The sequence below is a fragment of the Colletotrichum navitas genome (genome assembly GCF_030913465.1).
Source record: "Colletotrichum navitas strain CBS 125086 chromosome Unknown LY79scaffold_62, whole genome shotgun sequence".
NCBI classification, from domain to species: Eukaryota; Fungi; Ascomycota; class Sordariomycetes; order Glomerellales; family Glomerellaceae; genus Colletotrichum; species Colletotrichum navitas.
The window spans coordinates 193,807-212,495 of record NW_026850608.1 but is presented as its reverse complement, the minus strand read 5'-3'; the positions used below and the strand labels follow the sequence as shown (position 1 = coordinate 212,495).

The following is an 18,689-nucleotide window of genomic DNA, read 5'->3' as shown; positions in this document are numbered from 1 at the left end:
ATGGTCGACGGCAGAAGCAGCAAATTTTGAATAGGTTAGGGTACAGCAAGGAAATGAATAGGAAATGGGGAAGGACTGTGTTAGGTAGGTAGGTACGCAAGGAGACGAGGTATAAAAAGAGGGCAATGTAATAAAATGAGGGACTAGATGCTGAAGAGCCAAACGAGTGTGCGAAGAGAAGGAGGTCGGCGGAAGGTGTTGAGGAGCAGCAGCAGCCCTCGTACGAACAGAACGCGGCCCAACCCCTGTGCGTGTATATGGAGAGGATGGGGCTTTTGGGTTGGGGTCGTCGGTACGAATGGCGGTCGAGGTAGCGAGGTGTGTTGGCGAAATAGGAGAATAACGGTGGTGGTGGTGGTGGTGGTGGTAGGAGAAGGAGGAGAAGGTACAGTTGGATCCCTGGTATTAAGGAAGCACTTCTCTGTCGCCGTTCTCTCTCGCCCGCCGGTGTGCAGCTCTCTCAATTCAACCGTGGACACTCACAGTCTCTCGACCTCTTTGCATACACACAAAAACACAAAAAAGAGGGACGAAGGGGATGTAGATGAGGAATGACACGGCAGTGGTGAAGTAAAGTACAGAAGAGTAAGGGGAAGATGCAAAAAAATGTCACTCAGGATTTAATCATTGCATTTTTTTTTTATTCTTTTAGTAAGGCACGAGAAGACAGCAGGCAGGGGTAGCAAGCACCACGGTCCACAGTCCAAAAAAGACGACGAGCAGCAGGAGCTCTCTCTGTCTCTCTCTGTCTCTCTCTTGCTCTAGCTCCCACCCCCCCCCCCCTCCCCCTTTTGCCCTCATCCCATAGGTCCCATCCGCCGACTCCCATCCATGGCCCATCCCATCCCATGCTCCCCAGATTGCCAGTGGCTGCACAGACGGAGCCAAGGACAGCCCAGGCCAAGGCCAGCTCAGGGCCGTACAGCGGTCCCACCTCTACACGAATGGGCTTTTAATAGCGATTGCTGCTATGGTGGGGGTGCCTACCCGTAGTGTCCACCGCAATGCATTGCACCCGCCAGCTAACTGTAGTCGTAGCCAATAGTGCGCGTGCAAGAGAATAGGGGGAACCCCAAGTTGAGCTTCATATTAAGTACCTAGGTAGGTATGTAAGAACTGAGCAGCCAACAAAGCACAGGAAACATTTTGCTGAACCGGGGTTCCCAATCGCAAAAGTACCTGCGCACTCACTGCATGTCGGCCTGGGGTCAACTAACTACTATCAAGACGTATTCAAACCATCGGTGATGGTGGGCCATCGAACCATGTTCAGGAGCATCTCGTAGCCTGGACCTTGTGTTCATCAACAGCACACCCCTCATCGTTCCTTCATAGCAGTTCCTCATATACAGATACAGGTAGTACGTATACAGGTACCTAAGGCAGGCAGGCAGGCAGGCAGGCAGGCAGGTAGGTAGGTATAGATACTCAATAGTTGCCTCCCTTCGTTTCCCTTTTTGCCTTCCCTTACGAGGTTACCTGGCTCAGCCACAGTTTCCCCAACCCCAACCACAAGCAGCTCCTCTGTTGCGCAGTGCCCATCTCCCAAGACCCCAAAGCCTAACTCGACACCTCTCCAACCGCCTATCAAGACGTCCCTAAACCCGCCCAGCACGTAATGTGTTCAAGTTCGGTTCGGTTCACAGAACGTCAAGGCAATTCCGCCCACAGTCCTTCTCCCCCATTCCAACCTTCTCTCTCTCACATGTTGCTTAGTGCTGCCAATCTAGCCCGCGGAACGAGAGGAACAACCCGGTACCGCCCTGTGCATCACTTTCACCGGCCTAGCGCCGCCGGGGGTCCCTTGGGGGAGGGGTGCACAGGGAACTTTTTATTTAAGGAAGCTTCGCCCGAGCATTTTCGTCCTTGGTATGGTCTTCTCCCCCTCAGGATGCTTGGGTGGACACACCAACATGCCGAGCCCAAACGACAAACACCTTTTCAACCCTGTCGAGCTGCCTCATTGAGCCCAAATTACGTGTCGGATAGCCTGGATAAAGTCTATGACTCGAGCCCACCTCGGAAGGGGGTAATCCGGGACCTGGCGGAGCTCCATCTACCAGACTCATTCGAACAGAAAGGGCACGCACTCACGTATTATTGTTTAATGACCATTGGACGTGTCCCGACAAAAGATTGAGGGCAGTGAAACTTTAGCGCAGTACTGATTTTGACCTAATTAGAAGTATGAGCTGAGCGTTTTGCTACGATGCCCGAGTGCTCGTGGCTTTTTCCAGGATACCATGATTCCTTTCAAATTCACAATGCCACGTTGTCGAACTAACCAATGTTTGTATGTTTGAGTTATCGCGCATATTCTCTTAGCGCCAACCTCTAGGTAGCCCCGTAGCCAGCACCAAAAAAAAAAAAAAAACTAAAAAAAAAAACTGTGGCGTTGATTCCGCTGCCTTCTCTGGACTTACCTTCGATCGGCCTTCCGGTGATGCTGAGACTCAGCCCTGTATCTTCTCATAGTCTGCAAAAGGCAAAGCGTTACTGGTCCGATTGTGGCAAACAACACCGCGATTGCAGCAGGTGGAACATGGTATTCATTACTTCATGCTCTCCGTCGTCCCGTCTCGTAGCTTGTGGTTGTGTTATCGTACTATTGGCAAAGACAGCAAGTCGTTCCTACCGAGAGCTGCCAACCCACCCATGGATGGGCAAGTGAGACTAACATCTTGCTTTTAACTTGCCGGGTTGGCCCGACTGGCTGACAACCTGGGGCGCGGGCAGGCGTTCCCGGTTTGTTTCTTTGGGTTCCTGGACCCACACTGCTGACTTGTGTGTGTTCGATCTCGTTGTTCAGGCAGGGGTGGGGGAGGGCTTCCGGGAGATCACCCAGGGGGAGTAGGTGAAGGGCCTGGTGCCAGTGGTGCCAACAGAGTCGGTCGTACTTAGCTAGCTGGCAGGTTTCGTCTCATACCTATTAAATATTGCGCATCCGCAACATACACTTAAACCACGATTGACTGGCTGCGCGAAAGCTTGCGGACTGCCTATTGTTTGCCTGCTGTTTCGTTTCCCCCCCTTTCTCCCCGTGTTTGTCCCAGGGACAGTATCCAGCCCCGAAGAGACACCTTCTGCAGCGGCAACATCTTGGGTTAGCCCTGTCTGGACCGTACAGTACTGACCCCATTAGGGGCATCATCTGCAACCCAACGTCAGAACCTGCACGACACTGATACTTTCTCACTCCTTCTTCAACAGCCAGCTGGAGCCGTTACTCCAGTGTCCCGACGCGCTTGTCCACGTCCCAAAGCAGCAGGCGCATGCTGGCCTGTCCTGCAGCTCCAGGATATCACCTTAGAGCTACTGCCTGGACCATGGTTCTCGCCATTCATGATGCCGGACAGTCGCCCGCCACGTGTGCAGGTGAAACTCATGCTGCGAGCGCTCTTGCCTAAGCCTCATTGAGGATAGTCCGTAGTGTCGATTCAACTTGAGAGGGAGCAAACCACTGCCCCCTTTTGCGCTGCAGAGACTTTTGGTGAGATGCTCATTACGCTTCTGCAGCTTCATGCATGACGAGAGATGTTCCCGTTGGTTGAAGCGTCACAGTCGACTCAGGATCCGGAAACTGTCTTTCCAAGAAATTGAGGTTACTGTGGGTCATAAGTTCTGAATTTGACAGATGTCGCGGGTTGAATGATTAGGAGGCGTCTGGTTCCGCAGTTATTTGTGAAACATCATCGCCAGCTGCTAAAGATGCTCCATAACTTTATGTCGTGGATGATGGTCATTGTGAGGTTGTTATTGGATTTGAATAAGGCGGCGGCGGCTTCAATTTGGGGAAGCCCTGGAGAGGAGACCGTTTCTGTCGATATTCCCAGACGATGCCCGTCCGAATGAGAATGGATTGCCGTTGCGATCTGCCCCAGTTCATTTGAACATCCGCCAAACAACATCGAAGCTTCTTGTTCGTGATCTTTGACTTCTTATCATACGTAAGGCAGGTAAGTATCTATCCACAAAAGGAAAAAGGCATCGGCGCACATGCTGATTGGACGGTGGAGCTTGGTCCACCGGTTCGGGCTCCGCACAAGCTCTTGGGCACGCCCTTTGTACCTACCAGTACCCGGAAAAACAGCGGGGACGGAGCGCGCCGATCACGTGATACCGGACGCGCTACAAGCCGCCCATATTAGTGGTGAATTGGGGCTGTTTCCCGTAGTTGCGCTTGTACTGTCTGGAACCGCGTCGCTGCTTCCTGCCGTTTTTCGCTTTGCGCAACTTCAATCAACGGATAATATTATACGTTCATTGTATTTAGCTTCACGCAAGCACCTGCCTAAACAGACAAGAAGTATCACTTACGATGCCGCCCGGTAAGCTTCTCATCTTCTCACCTTCAACCCTACTCTGCTTTGTAACCAGAGCGCGCCTGGTTGCTGCAACACATTTGATATCACGACAATCGCGCCAATCCTCCCCCAACCGCCAAAATGCCGCGCCCAAAGACGTACAAACAAAAAGGACCCAAGAAGCTGATCACTTCTGCAGCCATCAGTGACGATGAACAATCCGATACGAGCGACGTAATCGCAATCCCCCTCAAAGAGAAGCGTGCTAAGTCCCGATCGGCCGAATACCGAGACGACGTCCTCGAGACTAAGAACGAAGAGGAGGATATCCCGGAGATTAAGGGCGACTTGAATGGCGGCACCGCCAAATCAATCGCGAAGAGTGACGAAGACGAGAACGATGAAGATGCGGACGAGGACGAGGATCTGGAGCCCGACGAGTGTGTTCTCCAAGGTCACTTCCTGGCCGAATCAGTCGGGCTGACATTGCTTCAGGTTCGTCGTAGAGAAGATCCTTGATCATCAGGTTGCCGAAGATGTAGGCGCTCCTCTTGCTTCCCTGCGCTATTCAGTTACCAACATGTTTTGTAGGGTACCGTCAACTTCCGCGTCAAGTGGGAAGGCTATGAGAAGAAGGCCGACCAGACCTGGGAGCCCGAAGACAGCTTGAAGTAGGTTGCGACATCCGCTAAAGGGAGGTAGGTGAGGCATTGTGTCGCATACTAACACATTGACAGGGAAGGCGCATCCGAGATCTTGGAGGAATACCTGAGAAAGCTCGGTGGGCGCGAAGCGCTGTTTGAGGAGAAGTCCAAGGCCAAGGCCACAAAGAAGCGCGGTCGTCCTTCGGGATCTTCGGCCACACCACCAGCAGCCACCAAGAAGTCCAAGCGAAACGGTCACCCTGCTGAGTCTACCCCTCCTGCGTCGGCAAAGGAGGCCAAGAGCAAAGCCTGGACTTTACCTAGCGGCAGCTGGGAAGAGGAGGTCGAGAGCATTGACGCCTGTGAGGACGAGGAATCTGGATCGTTGATCATCTATCTGAACTGGCGCAACGGCCAGAAGACTAAGCACTCCAAGGACGTCGTGTACAAGCGATGCCCCCAAAAGGTAAGGCACATGCTACGAATGTCCCCGCTTTAATTTTTCGAGAAAGATGCTTACAGAACATTTGAAGATGCTGCAATTCTACGAAAGACACATTCGCATCATCAAGGCGGGTCCCGAGCCCACGGAGGAGGCCCAGGTGTAGTACAAAAGCTTAGCGTTTAGGGGAAATGGGGTTGAGGCTGATGATGCATTTGTTATCGTCGCGGGCTTTTGGGGAATGTTACCCAGGCCATTTGATGTTTTTAGGGCTTTTAGGTCTCCGTACCTTGCGGGGGTTCTCTGAAGATGGTCTAGTAAGGCCTCAGTTGTACTCCGTACTTAGGCTCATGACTTTCCGACTAAGCTTACTATCTACCCGAGTTAACAAAAACACAACACAGGATTCGGATTTCCTATTGCTGGAAACAGGCTGTGGTTCCCCTCTCAGTCTTTCGGTCCAAGCGATCCTTTTCTGTATTCCCATCACCAACATAACAGTAGGAAACCGGGCTCCTCTGGCAGTGATTCAATGGGTGAATCAAGATCTGGCCCATGCCAGCCGTAAGCCATGTTACGAATTCATGAACAAGATCCATCCCGAATGGATGTCGTCGGGTGCTGAGTTCAGGCACGATGCAGATACCACTCGTAAGATCGTCTACAAAGTCTCCTTGCACTCAGATATGTATGGAAAGGTACATACGAATACACGGAAGAAGAAAAACGGTGGGGGGGCAACCAAGCTGAGAAGCTCACGAGGTTGGGTGACGGGTGAGGATGTCAAAAAGCCGGTAAGACCCACTAAAACAGCTCGAGACCCCTGTTATGCAGGCGGCTGGGTGTCGTGTGTGGTGTGGTAGCGTTGCCGCGCTTTTTCTCGACCAGCCTCTCGCATTTCTGTTGACTTGGGCCGTAAAGCTGGTGGCGGGGCAACGCTGCTTTTTAACGTGAAGCTGCCCGCATCGCATTCCTCGCCCTCTGGTCCTCCGCTCTCCCTTTTCTCTGGTATATTCCTCGTTGATAGCCTGCTTCCATCTATAACTCACGGACCTCAAGAAGAAAATAGTCCCATCGTCCGTCTCGGTCAACCTACTCAACCTCCGCCACATCCGCCTTAGACTCAATACACATCACATATTGGTACTTGCGATCTTGTAAATCGCGGGGAACCTTGGGCAACTCACGCACATCAGCCATTCAACTGGAGAATTCAAAAAAAAAAAAAAAAAAAAAAAAAAAAAAAAAAAAAGGCGCTTTATCCAACCGCCATTCCAACCGCCGACACCAAATCCTTTCATCAACCTTTCCTCTTGGACATACCGTTGAAAATCGTTACCGAAGCCCAACTTTTCTCCCGAGACCCGAACATTCTTCGGCGCACGGCGACTCCGCTCGAGCTCCGTACCTCTTCCACCCGTCTTCCCTCCCAGCCACCGGTACTCAGCAGACACACCACCCCACACCAGTTCCACACCGCCCGTCACACCTCCATTCCCCGTTCAGGCCCTCCACGCTGGTGTCAGATCGTGACGGGAAAGCCCTCGCACTGCAACCGCAACCATGGTCAAACAAAACGATGTCATCGCCATCATCGTCATCATTCTCTTCATCGTGCTCGCCCTCGTCGCCTTTGGCATCTATAGGTTGGTCCACACCGCGCGCCAGAGCATGAGCGTAACGTCCGGGTCGAGTAGCAGCAGCTCCGAGGAGATTGTCGATTGATCCTGGCGTCACTGGTCGCTTGCTGCAGATACCGCTGCTATCACCGCATTTACACTGAAATGCCACGCTGCATCCTGTCTTGGGCGCTACGCCCTTTCTGCATCTACAGCACACCGCTGCTATGCTGCAAATAGGGGCGCCGGCCATCTACGAAGCCGCTGAAAACGAAAAGAATATGATCAGCATGATTCAGGACGAAGAAAGATGTAATGAGGAGGGGAAAATGACAACTCTGGAATGGAATGAACATGAGACATGATTTATTGGGCATAACTGTTTGGGCATTTTCCACAGCATCTTATTTTGTTTTCATATGTTGGACGGAGTTACAAAGGATACTGAGAGCAACTGCACGACAAATATCTACGAGTGTACGATGTCAACAAAGTCGAGACCATTGTTGGTACTCGACATGGAACGGGCAGGCCGAGCATCGGCTCGGCGTATTTACAGACGAGAGGAGGGTTCACAGAGCCCGGCATACATAGAATCGAAGCCCTTGAGGCTGGGAGCACAATAAAAACCGCACCAAGCATGATGCATGGCATTCTTCTCACGCTTATTCCTTTTGATTGGATTTCAAGCAGCAAGATCAGAACCTCATGATCTGGGCCTCTGAGCGCCAATACTTGCGGGCCAAACAACAACTTTGTCAACAACGACAGCCTATTAAGGCTATCCATTTAGTATATGCTACCTACTTGAACCTTGGCCCTCTTGGTACATAAACATGCCTTTAGCCATGTTTCTTGGAGTGGCAGCCATACCTCAATGACCAATCTCATTGGTCAAGCCGCTGCAAGGGCTCGATGTCAGGCTATTGGCAGCATATCTGTACTCATCGTCAGCCACAGAAATGGCATCACTGAAAATAGTGTCTGCCTGCTAGTCTATGCTCATAGCTAGGAATGCAAAAGGAGGCCAGGGTGTCGGGTCGGCCTTGTCTTGTATTCTGGAGCGGTCAACGGAAGGAGCCGCACCCTTTGTTGCCTGTCAATAGAAGACAGAGCCCATGTCCAGAGTCTTTGCCGACTCATGAAGACTCGCCAAGCGTTCGGTTGGGCATATAAGTATAGACCATGCCCCGAATATGATTTCAGATCCCCGAATACCAAAATATCAATATTTCTTGCAACGGATACCCTTTAAATGCCAGGTCAACGCAAGACCAAATAGCCACCCACACGCATACGACTGTCAGCTGCATGTCACCAAGACGCTTCAAGACGACTGTGAGATGGATATCGTGGGCAATGAAACGAAGCATGCCGCATCTGACGCCAATAACGGGCTAGAAAGTGGGGAGACGGTCGCCTCGGAGGGAGTATTCCCGCATGACGCAGTAGCAGTAACGGTGAATAATATGCAAGTGTCAGTCGCGAATGTTACTTCTAGTATGTTGGAACGTGCGACCAACTACGACGATGATGTGATGGCGGAAGAAGGTGAGGAGACAGCCAGGGCGTCCAGAGACGACGTTCGGCCTCGGGAGAACGAGGATAGGGAGGACCAGAATATTTGATCCCAGACTATGAACGGGGAGCCGGCATGGGAGGCAGATTAGGAGTTGAAGGAGGTCTCGTGGTAATAATGACTTATCAGCTAGACGAGAAGTATCTTCCAAGCGAGTTTGCGGACTCTGGATGGCGCGTGGTGCTTGGTTTGCCTCAGAATCCAAGGGCACGTCTGCTGCTGATATGCCGCTATATCCAAAGAACCATTTTTAAACAGGCGTTGGGAGACGCTTGGAAGAGGTTCCGCTGATTCAGTGAGATGTTCCACCATAGTACTGTACAGGACAGTCGGTGCAGAATGATGTGCAAACGCAAACATCTGTAGGCACTGATGACAAGCGTGTTTGACTCTACATCATTCTCTACACCCCAAACCCTGTGTGACTAATGATTTTCGCATCCCGTGGACTAAATCACTTGTAGAGTTAGAGCTTTCGAATGATTCACTACCACAAGAAGTGAAGACTTCATCGGAGTACCCCCAGTCAGTCTTACATATAAGAAAGCACAATCCACTCAAACGAAGCATTCGGCACAGAACATCAAATCGACATCAAGCAAAGCGTTACAGCAGAGCCAGCGAGAAATTGATTCCTGACACGGATGCAAAAACACCAGATCATTCACTCAAGATGCCGTTCTTTACCCGGATGCTGCGTCAAAATGGACGTATTATTGGTTATGTCACGGACGACGTAGCCTTTCTCAACAACAATTACAAGCCCGAAATCCCAGAACGAGACACGAGAGCAGGGAACATAGGCCCCGTCGACGACATCTGCGAAAACGACTTCCCAGATACCGAGTCCCCGACCGCAGAACTTCTACGCTTCTCGCAATCTCCCTCGACGGTCGAGGTTCTTCAGACCGTGTTGGATGAGCTTGGAAAGAAGCTGCGGGAGCGTAAGGCCGCCATCAATGCACTCAGGGAGGCCAGAGAAACATTGGACGGTGTGGTGTGGACCATTGCGCCCTATGACTATGCCATGTTCATGGCCGGCCAGGATGTACCCCCCGAGGACGAAGAGTGGCACGGAATCTGTCCCAGGGCAAGAAGGCAGGCTCATGAATGGCTCTATCAGAGAGGACGGGTCACGAGCCGCATCGCCTACTTCGATCAAGAGGTTGAAGAGCTTCAGCGGAATATCACGGCCGTTTCCGCCGCGATGAGACAGGCAGATGAGATCCAAAATATCTGTCATCGAGCTTCTATGAGCCCAGCCGAGCTTCCTCTCTGGAAGATCCCACTGGTAGAAAAGGCTCACGAAATTCGGCAGAGACAGTTGGACCACGAGAATATTCTTGAGGGAAGGGGGAGGAGTATCAGGTTTGCATCGCTGGAGAGTGGATCAGGATGGGCATGACCCGCCGAGACAACGGTGAGCGATCAGTGATTATGAGGCCCGCGGCAGTCAGGGTCAAAGGGAGAGGAGAAGTGGGACCTGCAGGAATGACCAAAATGATTGGCAGACTTTGACAGGTTTGCAGTCTGAGGGAGATGGCAATGATGACAGAATTGAGCAGAGAGCCGGCCCAAAGACACTGAAACATATCCTGGCTATCCCTATAGTTCCTACATGATGGCCACTAGCCCGTAGTGAAAGAAAAGTCATGGAAAGACTTATCTTACGTCAGTGTAAAGTACATCCACCCTAGGGAGATTGCCTAAGGCCAACAGGCGGGCAGAGAGGTAGGTATGCGATTTGAAGATGAACAAAAGTGACAGCCTTTTAACCCTATCGATTTTGGTCGCCTTACATGTGTAAGTTGTCGGCTATGCCATGTTTCAACGGCATTGGCGTTGAGGACATTGGAACCTACTAAAGACCAAAAAATGACACACTGCCCCCATGTTTAAGAATTCATAGAACCCTCTTCCGGTTCATCATGAATGCTCTGGCGAGTTGGAGTGGGTTGAGTGAACATACCTACCTAAGGGTAGGCAACGTTGGATGAAGGACGCTCTGCTACTCTAGACTACCCCCACAGTGGATACGGGAGGTACGTACCTCATCACCTCTTTAACCCCACCGACGCGTTACGGCACGTCCACCGCGTCGGCCAATTTGTCACTCTCGCCAAATTTACAATCTCAACTACAGACCTTCAAGGCAGATATTGTCAGCGCATCACAGCGTTTTATCGACACAGACACCTGCGATACACATTAGAGGAAAATTCTATTCAGCACGTGAATATCTGGCTCCTTTGGCACACAGGCGTCCGCATCTCACAATGCCCATCCTTGAACGTCGCCGACCAGGCCAGCGGCGCCCCGAAAGAAGAGTAATCGACAATGACGACGAGGCTCCCGGAAGCGACCTTCCCGAATACGAACCGCTCGCTTGTCCTCTCACTGCGGAGGCTAAGCGTGCCATCGCCGAACTCTCCAACAGTCGTGATGTTCACCGTTACCAGAACCACGTAAAAGCCTCTATCCGGCATCTCAGCGCCTCCGTTGCTGGCATCAACGACAGCGTCCGCACCCGTCACGAGTATCTCCAGCGCCTTGTCGAGAAGCGCGCCGAGTCCAACGACCTGGATAGCCAGGAGAAGTCACAACGCGAGCTCCAACTTGAGACCCACACCGCGACTCTCGACGACGAGGTCCCTCGTCTCACGGCTGAGGCCGAGGCCGCCCTTCGTGACCTCATCGACAGGCAGGTCGAGCTCGATGACGAAAAGGCTGCCCTGGCGGAGACGGTGTCGTACTTTCAGGCTATCCCCGAGCAAGCGCCGCGCCAGCGCAGGCGGGCCCGCGCGGAAGCCCATGGTGACGACTCGAATATGGACGAGGAAGGGGACACGGTGGACGACCTGCCTCCGCCGCCGGATCACTCTGTCATCGACGTTCTCCGCCAGCGCCGTGCCGACAAGACCCATGCTTACCAACGCCAGCCTGCGTATCAGCGCTACGCCTTAAACAACGACTACGCCGCTTTCAAGAAGCTCTGGCATGACGCTGCGCACGGCGACACGGAGGTGCCCCTGCCTAACGCCAAGCGGTGGTTTGACAATGCCGGAAACCCCGTTATGCCTGCTACGCGCCGCCAACCGGGAAACATTAAGGGCGAACCTGGAGCCCAGGAGGCGGACGATAGTGACGAGGATATTGTTATTGCGGGCGAGGTCAGAGATTATAGGTGCCCGCTTTCCATGCAGTTATTCGAAAACCCGGTCAGCAACAATGTCTGCAGTCACACGTACGAGAAGCAATGGATCGTCGACATGTTGCGGAAGGCGCCGATGCAGCGTGCGCAGTGCCCCGTTGCGGGCTGCTCCATGGTACGTACTTGTTAGGAAACTCCGAGAGCGCTCCATCTGACGGGAACTATAGGAGCTGGGTCTCGACGATCTATACGACGATCAGGTGATCCTGCGCAAGATGAAGCGCGCGCTAGAAGAACAGCGTCGCCGCGAAGAGGAAGAGGCGGATGACAGTAGTTCCGATAATGAAAATGGGGACGAGCCTCGTCAGGTCAAGCGTAAGGCTCGCGGCAAGAGTCAAAAGCGCAAGGTTGAAGAGATTGACGACGAATGAGAGCCTACTACGGCTAAAACGGCGTTGAAGTGATGGATATGAAAGTAATGATACCCAAGAGTCAAAGTATGTACGAGCTTTTAGCCACGCAAGTGGTCTTGCAATTGAAAGGCTGCGCCTGTAATCATTATGCCCGTGGCCTCGCCATGCAACCCACGCGCCGATCCCCCCCTGATCATGCAATGCTTACGTTCCGACACTCTCCACGCGACGTAAATCTTACTCGGATGCATTGCACGCCATCGCCAGCGCAACGCCAGCCCCTAGTAATGAGCTCTCCTTCGCCAGTACGAGTTCGATGCTCCTGTCTTTCTGGTTCACCAGAGCGTCTACGTAGTCCTGGCACATGGCCAGGTATCCCGGATAGCACTCGATAACGCTGCCGTTATACGCGACCATGGTCCGGACCAGACTCGACTCCTGCGCTAGTCTGTCAGAGGCCTCTTCCTCTGGCTCTTCGCTTAGCGCCTCAAGGCGCATGGACCAGACTGCGTGTAGGCACGCGGCGATGATGGCGGCCGACCTTCTCGAGACGAAAGATGCCAGGCTACGCAGTGCTGAAATGTCGGACGAGGTTGGTGTGTGAGAGGAGGAATAGAGTGAGACGAATAGGTCTATGGAGGATGTAAGCATCGGCGACGCATCTCTATTACATGGTTAGCGCCTTCACGTGGATGACGGTCAAAAAAAAAAAGGGGGGGGGGGGGGGGGGGGGGGCATTACCCTTCAACGGCAGATATCGTTTCCGATTTCAGAGAGTACGGCTCCTCGAGCGACCTGGGAACAACGCCCCCGAATAGCCCCGTCGTCTCGATTGCCTCGATCAAAGCAAACCTCACGACCTCTCCGAGATAGTAACCGCTCACCATCATCTCCAGAGGCTGCAAGTCCGGCCTCGGGTGCCCCTGCTTGAGCAACCTGTCCCAGCGCGTCACGCTCAGCACGTCCTGCCCGAACATGCCGAGCTCCGTGTTGACGATGACGTCGCGCGCCTCATCCCACCACTCCCGCGGGCGGTCGCCGATCTTGGGCTTCCCGATGAGAGACACAGGGAGGTACGCGGCAATGTTGACGCCGGTGCCGAGGATGAGGCCGAATCGCGTGGCCGGGTGAACGTAGGCCTGCGAGAGCAGCGTGGCGCCGCCGTCGTTGAGGATGACACGCAGCTGCGCGTTCATGCCCCTCGCCGAGCAGGCAGACTCGATGACCTCGCCGAGGTCTTTGCCCATGAGGCCTTCGGCGGCGAGAAAGCCCTTTCCCATACCGTGGATACGGCCGCCTTTCAATGATGTTTGTCTTGAAAGTGCAAGTTAGCTCACCGCGGGAGTGTAAGCGGGGCGACCAGTGACTTACTCGATGGGAAAGCTCCAAGCCAGCGCCATGGGCATGGGCTGTGAAGGGTCTTGTCCATCTTGTGAGACCATCTCCCATATCCTCTCGGCCATCCAGTCGAAGAAAGCCATGCCCTCCAGATTTCTGATGTCGCTATCAATCTTGAGCGAACTCATCCGCACAATCTCTCCCTCCCTTCCTTTGGCGTTCCGGCCCCGCAGTTCCACCAATGCGACACGGAGTGTCGATCCTCCAACGTCCACCGCCAGATACTGACCGACTTCGTACCCGCCGGGAAGCTGATGGTTATACGAGGGCAGCATGCAGGCCATACTCGTCTGCAGCTTGTCCTTGAATTGAGCCTTCAGGGCGTTAGAAAGTTCGAGGAGGCCATTGTCAAGTAGAGGGCCCAGGAGCAGGTCTTCGGCCTCCTTTAAGAACTCCTCGACGTCCCGTGATGATGATGATGATGATGTCGTTGTCGTCGCGGACTTGGGGCACTCGACGGCCGGCCTCGCCTGTTTCCCGGAACCGGAATAAGGAGTGATCCAGAAGGCCAGGAGGGCCTGTATTAGAGACTTGCCCCGGAGCAGCTGCTTGACGATAGCGGCCAAGAAAGCTTTTGGAAACGTGGTCATGGCAGGAGGGTACTGCTGCATGGTACAAGGAAAGGTTTCGAGCGAGTTAGCTACGAACGATGCTGGACCATCTAGGTGACGAGATATTGAACGGTAGATAAGCGGAACAAGTCACAAGCCATATCATCCGGAGACAAGCCAGGCGAGATAGATATGTGAGATGCGCGAGAAGGAAGAGGAGGAAAAGGGTCGCAAAGATGCCGTGCACAATGTTTAAACGGCAGCCTCCACGGCGGACTGGTAACAAATCGGAAAGGCAGGCCCAGGCATGGGTGGATGGGACTTCGATGGTGTGCACGTAGCAGGAATGGAACCTGCCGGTTGGTTGTTCGACTACCCGGGGTTGGTGTATGCTGGGGACGTCGTATCCAACGGGGTCGGCAGCGGGACGGGTAACAAACGGAAGGCAGAAACAGGCGATGGCGACAACGGCCAACGGCCAATGGGCTACAGAGTAGAGCAACTCTGGCACCTAAGATGAGGAGGAGAAGGAGGAGAAGAAGAAGAAGAAGGAGGAGGAGGAGGAGGAGGAGGAAGAGGTGCAGTGCCAGCTGGAAGCGATACCATGTGCCGCCTAGACAAGGTGAGAGCGGGAATGGCCGAAGGAGCTTCGCTCTTCAACGTCGCACAGGCGATGGGGTGACACGCCGTATTCCTCCTGTTACCAGGTTCAGCTAGCCTTGTTCAGTCAAGGCCCGATGCTCCAATCCACGTTACTTGGGGGTCGAATGTTCGTGTTGATATGGATGGACCAAACGGAGAAAGGGGGGTTCGATGATGGGCGGTGACGGTATGGAGATGGTTACTGAGGATGAGCCATATTGCGAGCCCCAGTAGATCGCGACGGGTAGCCGAGCACGTGTAACAAGCAACCAATGCAGTAGTGGATGGGCGAGAGGCTCCTCGCCTCGACGCAACTAATGGAATATGTATGTAGGTAGTGTGCCGAAACAACGGAACGCACTTGTTCGACGCCTTCAAGCAGCCAACCAAGCCACCATTCCCGCCCTCGGTACGGTACTCTTAATTGGGGGACTTTAACCCGCCCATTGGGTTTGGCCGCGAGTCGGGTTCTCTGGGCCACCCAGCACACGATAGGCAATGAGTAATTGTTGCAGTTCAACTTTTTCGAGGTGAGATGCGATAATTGATGAGGTAAGGAAATCGCCCCTCCAGTTGTAACGTTGCCTTTGGTAGATCAAAACATCCCCTAATGCTAAGAAGAGGAACCCCCCTAAGAGTGGGTGGGTGGGTGGCTGCCTGCCGTTGACCACATCACAGAGGCCACGCAGGAACACCCCGGTCCAGGTGCTGGAAGGGCTCAGTTCCCCCGCTCTTTGGGAGGACATGCAACAACCAACAGCGGAGTCACTTCAAGGAAGCAATCCTGCCGCAACGACACAACGTGAGACGTGCCCGGGTGCTAGGACCAGGGGTTTCCCCCCAAAGATGAAGCCTTCCATCTCGTTGATTCTTTCTATCTAGCCCAACCCGTCGGATGCCGCAATCAATCAATTAATCAATCGCGTTCCAGGACCTCTTAGCAGCGAGCGTCTTCCATCGCCGACGTCCGACTGACATGGCTAGGCCACCACCCTTGTGCAACCAGCACGAGCCGCTCGGCATGTACACTACTTCATGCCCGTTACGTTAGATATCTCCCATGTATCAGCTGTATGCGAAGCACAGAACTCCGCACGCCATGCGGTGGTAACAACAGCCGCCGGATCGCAAAACCAGGGTCCCGGCTTCACGTCACGGACGGGCTGGCACTTTGTGGCTCCCTCCCACTGCCGCCGCGCATGGCAAACGACTGCACTCGCCACCCATGCCATAGCGCCTCGAACTTTGCTGATATCGGTGCCTCTCCACACAGTACAGTAACCGTAACCTCTTCTTTGGAGGGCATCTTCCGCACGCGCGCAGGCATGGCTTATCGTCCCGGCCGCGTGGCTATTTCAACACCACCGCTGCCTTGGACTGACATGCCGACCCTTGCTCGGTGACTTTGGGCTATGGCGGGTCTAAATCGTGGATGACGATGACCATCGACCCGAACGGGGCCGCTTGTTGCTCTTTACCCAACTTTATCGTCCGCAGAGGAGTTGATAACCCCCTTATCAACCGACCACTCCGCAGGCCACACAAGTCGGAGCTTCGCCATCCAATCCTGGGAACCAGGTGACTCGGCCGACACCTGTGACTGGCAACGTTGATAATAACTAATGTCCCCTCCCCAGTAGCTTGTGGGACGCCCGCTCTCGTGGTGGGACTTCTTTTTCGCGCTTCTCTGACACCACCGATAACGGTGACGTTCCATCCCCCTCCACCTCCGTGGGGTGGTTTGATGAAATCTTCAGCAGACTTTGGGGCTGATTCCCGCACGTCTGTGATGTCAGGGCGTCCGCGACGAAGGGTGCGACGAAGGGAAACACCCCTCGAGGGAAGGGGGTGAACCCTAGAACCTTGTGGCCAGAACCTTGTGGCCGCCGTCCTTCGATGTTGTCGTCCCTCATAAGCAGGGCCCATTCGGCTTTGGCCCCTTCTCGTATCTTGCTCCTTCACGAAGTAGAATCCAAACTACCAACCCCAAAATCACCAACGTTCCTTGCAGCTCACACCTACTGACCCTTCTTGTATCTTTACAACCCTTACTAGTCCATATTCAGAGAAACATCCCACGATGAGGCTGATTATCCGCGATGATGCTGACGCCGCCAGCGCGTACGTAGCAAGCTACATCGTTGATCGCATCAAGCACTTCAACCCCACCCCAGCTCATCCGTTCGTGCTCGGTCTGCCGACCGGAAGCAGTCCCCTGGGTGTGTACAAGATCCTCGTTCAGAAATACAAGGCCGGAGAGGTAGGGTCCTGTGCCTGCAAGCCGGATACTTGCGGCCTGTAGCTTACAACTATAGATCTCATTTGAAAATGTCATCACCTTCAACATGGTACGTGAGCTCTCATAAAAACCAGTCTCGTATCGTATCCCATCGTGACCTTTACTGATGATGAACAGGACGAGTACGTCGGCATCCCTCGGGACCACCCAGAAAGCTACCACTCCTTCATGTGGAAGCACCTCTTCTCCCATGTAAACATCCACCCCAACAACGTCAACATCCTCAACGGCAACGCCCAAAACTTGGAGGCCGAGTGCGTCGCCTACGAGGCCAAGATCAAAGCCGTCGGCGGCATCGACCTCTTCCTCGCCGGCATAGGCGAGGACGGCCACATCGCCTTCAACGAGCCCGGTTCCAGTCTCGCCTCGCGGACGCGTGTAAAGACCCTCGCTTACGACACCATCCTCGCCAACTCGCGCTTCTTCGACAACGACGTCGAAAAGGTCCCCAAGCTCGCCCTGACAGTCGGCGTGCAGACCGTCCTCGAGGCGAGAGAGGTGGTTGCCATCATTTTGGGCGCTAAGAAGGCGCTCGCCCTGCAGAGGTGCATCGAACAAGGCGTGAACCACATGTGGACGCTCTCCAGCCTGCAACTGCACCCTCACCCGATGATTGTTGTAGACGAGGACGCGACCCTGGAGTTGCAGGTCAAGACAGTCAAGGTGAGACTTCTCTCCCCCTGCGGGTTCGACCCAGCAAAATTTACTAATCGATAAACGCAGTACTTCAAAAGCATCGAAAAGGTCGCCAGGGAACAAGGCTTCGAACAGATCCTCCCCTCCAGGATCCGTACCGGTCCCGGTCCCGTGCCGGTTACAGTCGTCGAAGAGGTCGAGACCCCTACTATCCTACACCCGCAGCCCACCACCTCGCGTTTGCTGCGCGCCTCGCCGGCGACGGAATACCCCATCCGCTCTACGTCACCCGACATTGAGCTCGTCTTTGAGAGCATGGCGTCCCGCACCAAGTCGCCGACCGAGCAGCAGCTTCGCGCCGTCACGCCCGACCTCGTCACCGACAGGATGGCCACGCGGATCCCCGAGCCCGCACTGGCGGGCCGTCTGACGCCAACACCCGAGCAGCAACAGCAGCTGTCCAGGTCGGTGACCCCCGACCTGATCCCCGACCGCATGGCTTCGAGGATACCGGAGCCGGCGCTTGCGCGGCGGTTGACGCCAAACCCGGAGCAGCAGATGATGCCAAGACTGAACATCGTCGGGGCTTGATCGAGAGCACATATATGGAATTTGGGTGTTCTTTCCTTATTTTCCCTCCTTTTTTGGTTTTGGGGGTTCCTCCCCCCCCCCCCCCCCCCCGGGTGAGTATATAGCGTCACTGAATTCTCTCGTTGCTTGCTGGAAACAAAGTGGTGTCATTTGAGAAATCCGTATTGCGGTGGGGTAGCTGGGAAAAGGTCGCGACCAGACTGTAGCATTGTAGAATGTGGCCGAAATAAAAAGGGGCGCGAGAGATTCGTGCTCGGCGAGAACTTTGTGGTATGGATTGAAGAGCTTACGCGTCCACTCAGGACGGGGCTCTCTATGACTGTTACAAAAAAGATACGAGTGAAAGTTAAAAATAAAACCTCTGAGACCATGTGCTCGTGAAAGAGATATAGAATCCGTATCGGGATTGTATGCGTTGTG

General features: G+C 53.9%; 9 protein-coding genes across 9 annotated transcripts; 7 read left to right on the top strand and 2 right to left on the bottom strand.

The window, feature by feature from the left end:
• Nucleotides 1-1,480: 1,480 nt before the first annotated feature.
• Nucleotides 1,481-2,387, top strand: LY79DRAFT_563487 (uncharacterized protein). The gene has a single exon (XM_060558559.1). It carries the CDS (start codon nucleotides 1,619-1,621, stop codon nucleotides 2,138-2,140), a length of 522 nt encoding a protein of 173 aa, XP_060410909.1. The 5' UTR covers nucleotides 1,481-1,618; the 3' UTR covers nucleotides 2,141-2,387.
• A 1,797-nt stretch (nucleotides 2,388-4,184) lies between these two features.
• On the top strand, nucleotides 4,185-5,636 carry LY79DRAFT_335651 (chromo domain-containing protein). The gene is made up of 5 exons (XM_060552528.1): nucleotides 4,185-4,744; nucleotides 4,800-4,842; nucleotides 4,896-4,975; nucleotides 5,042-5,414; nucleotides 5,482-5,636. The coding sequence occupies exons 1-5, from the start codon at nucleotides 4,446-4,448 to the stop codon at nucleotides 5,554-5,556; spliced, it is 870 nt and encodes a 289-aa protein (XP_060410908.1). The 5' UTR covers nucleotides 4,185-4,445; the 3' UTR covers nucleotides 5,557-5,636.
• On the top strand, nucleotides 5,196-6,343 carry LY79DRAFT_335646 (uncharacterized protein). The gene is made up of 2 exons (XM_060552527.1): nucleotides 5,196-5,414; nucleotides 5,482-6,343. The coding sequence occupies exon 2, from the start codon at nucleotides 5,582-5,584 to the stop codon at nucleotides 6,251-6,253; it is 672 nt and encodes a 223-aa protein (XP_060410907.1). The 5' UTR covers nucleotides 5,196-5,414; nucleotides 5,482-5,581; the 3' UTR covers nucleotides 6,254-6,343.
• Nucleotides 6,344-6,619: 276 nt separating this feature from the next.
• Nucleotides 6,620-7,671, bottom strand: LY79DRAFT_563480 (uncharacterized protein). Its single transcript, XM_060558558.1, has one exon. It carries the CDS (start codon nucleotides 7,260-7,262, stop codon nucleotides 6,834-6,836), a length of 429 nt encoding a protein of 142 aa, XP_060410906.1. The 5' UTR covers nucleotides 7,263-7,671; the 3' UTR covers nucleotides 6,620-6,833.
• Nucleotides 7,672-8,226: 555 nt separating this feature from the next.
• On the top strand, nucleotides 8,227-8,898 carry LY79DRAFT_563478 (uncharacterized protein). The gene has a single exon (XM_060558557.1). The coding sequence runs from the start codon at nucleotides 8,353-8,355 to the stop codon at nucleotides 8,635-8,637; it is 285 nt and encodes a 94-aa protein (XP_060410905.1). The 5' UTR covers nucleotides 8,227-8,352; the 3' UTR covers nucleotides 8,638-8,898.
• Nucleotides 8,899-9,187: 289 nt separating this feature from the next.
• Nucleotides 9,188-10,209, top strand: LY79DRAFT_563477 (uncharacterized protein). The gene has a single exon (XM_060558556.1). The coding sequence runs from the start codon at nucleotides 9,262-9,264 to the stop codon at nucleotides 9,991-9,993; it is 732 nt and encodes a 243-aa protein (XP_060410904.1). The 5' UTR covers nucleotides 9,188-9,261; the 3' UTR covers nucleotides 9,994-10,209.
• Nucleotides 10,210-10,864: 655 nt separating this feature from the next.
• On the top strand, nucleotides 10,865-12,170 carry LY79DRAFT_522089 (zinc-finger of the MIZ type in Nse subunit-domain-containing protein; the record flags this gene model as incomplete). The annotated part of the gene is made up of 2 exons (XM_060555415.1): nucleotides 10,865-11,914; nucleotides 11,967-12,170. The coding sequence occupies 2 exons, from the start codon at nucleotides 10,865-10,867 to the stop codon at nucleotides 12,168-12,170; spliced, it is 1,254 nt and encodes a 417-aa protein (XP_060410903.1).
• A 219-nt stretch (nucleotides 12,171-12,389) lies between these two features.
• LY79DRAFT_592676 (hexokinase) lies at nucleotides 12,390-14,161 on the bottom strand (the record flags this gene model as incomplete). The annotated part of the gene is made up of 3 exons (XM_060561458.1): nucleotides 12,390-12,816; nucleotides 12,894-13,466; nucleotides 13,524-14,161. 3 exons carry the CDS (start codon nucleotides 14,159-14,161, stop codon nucleotides 12,390-12,392), a joined length of 1,638 nt encoding a protein of 545 aa, XP_060410902.1.
• Nucleotides 14,162-16,823: 2,662 nt separating this feature from the next.
• LY79DRAFT_522130 (glucosamine-6-phosphate isomerase) lies at nucleotides 16,824-18,269 on the top strand (the record flags this gene model as incomplete). The annotated part of the gene is made up of 4 exons (XM_060555422.1): nucleotides 16,824-17,003; nucleotides 17,059-17,091; nucleotides 17,160-17,705; nucleotides 17,766-18,269. 4 exons carry the CDS (start codon nucleotides 16,824-16,826, stop codon nucleotides 18,267-18,269), a joined length of 1,263 nt encoding a protein of 420 aa, XP_060410901.1.
• Between the last annotated feature and the right edge of the window lie 420 nt (nucleotides 18,270-18,689).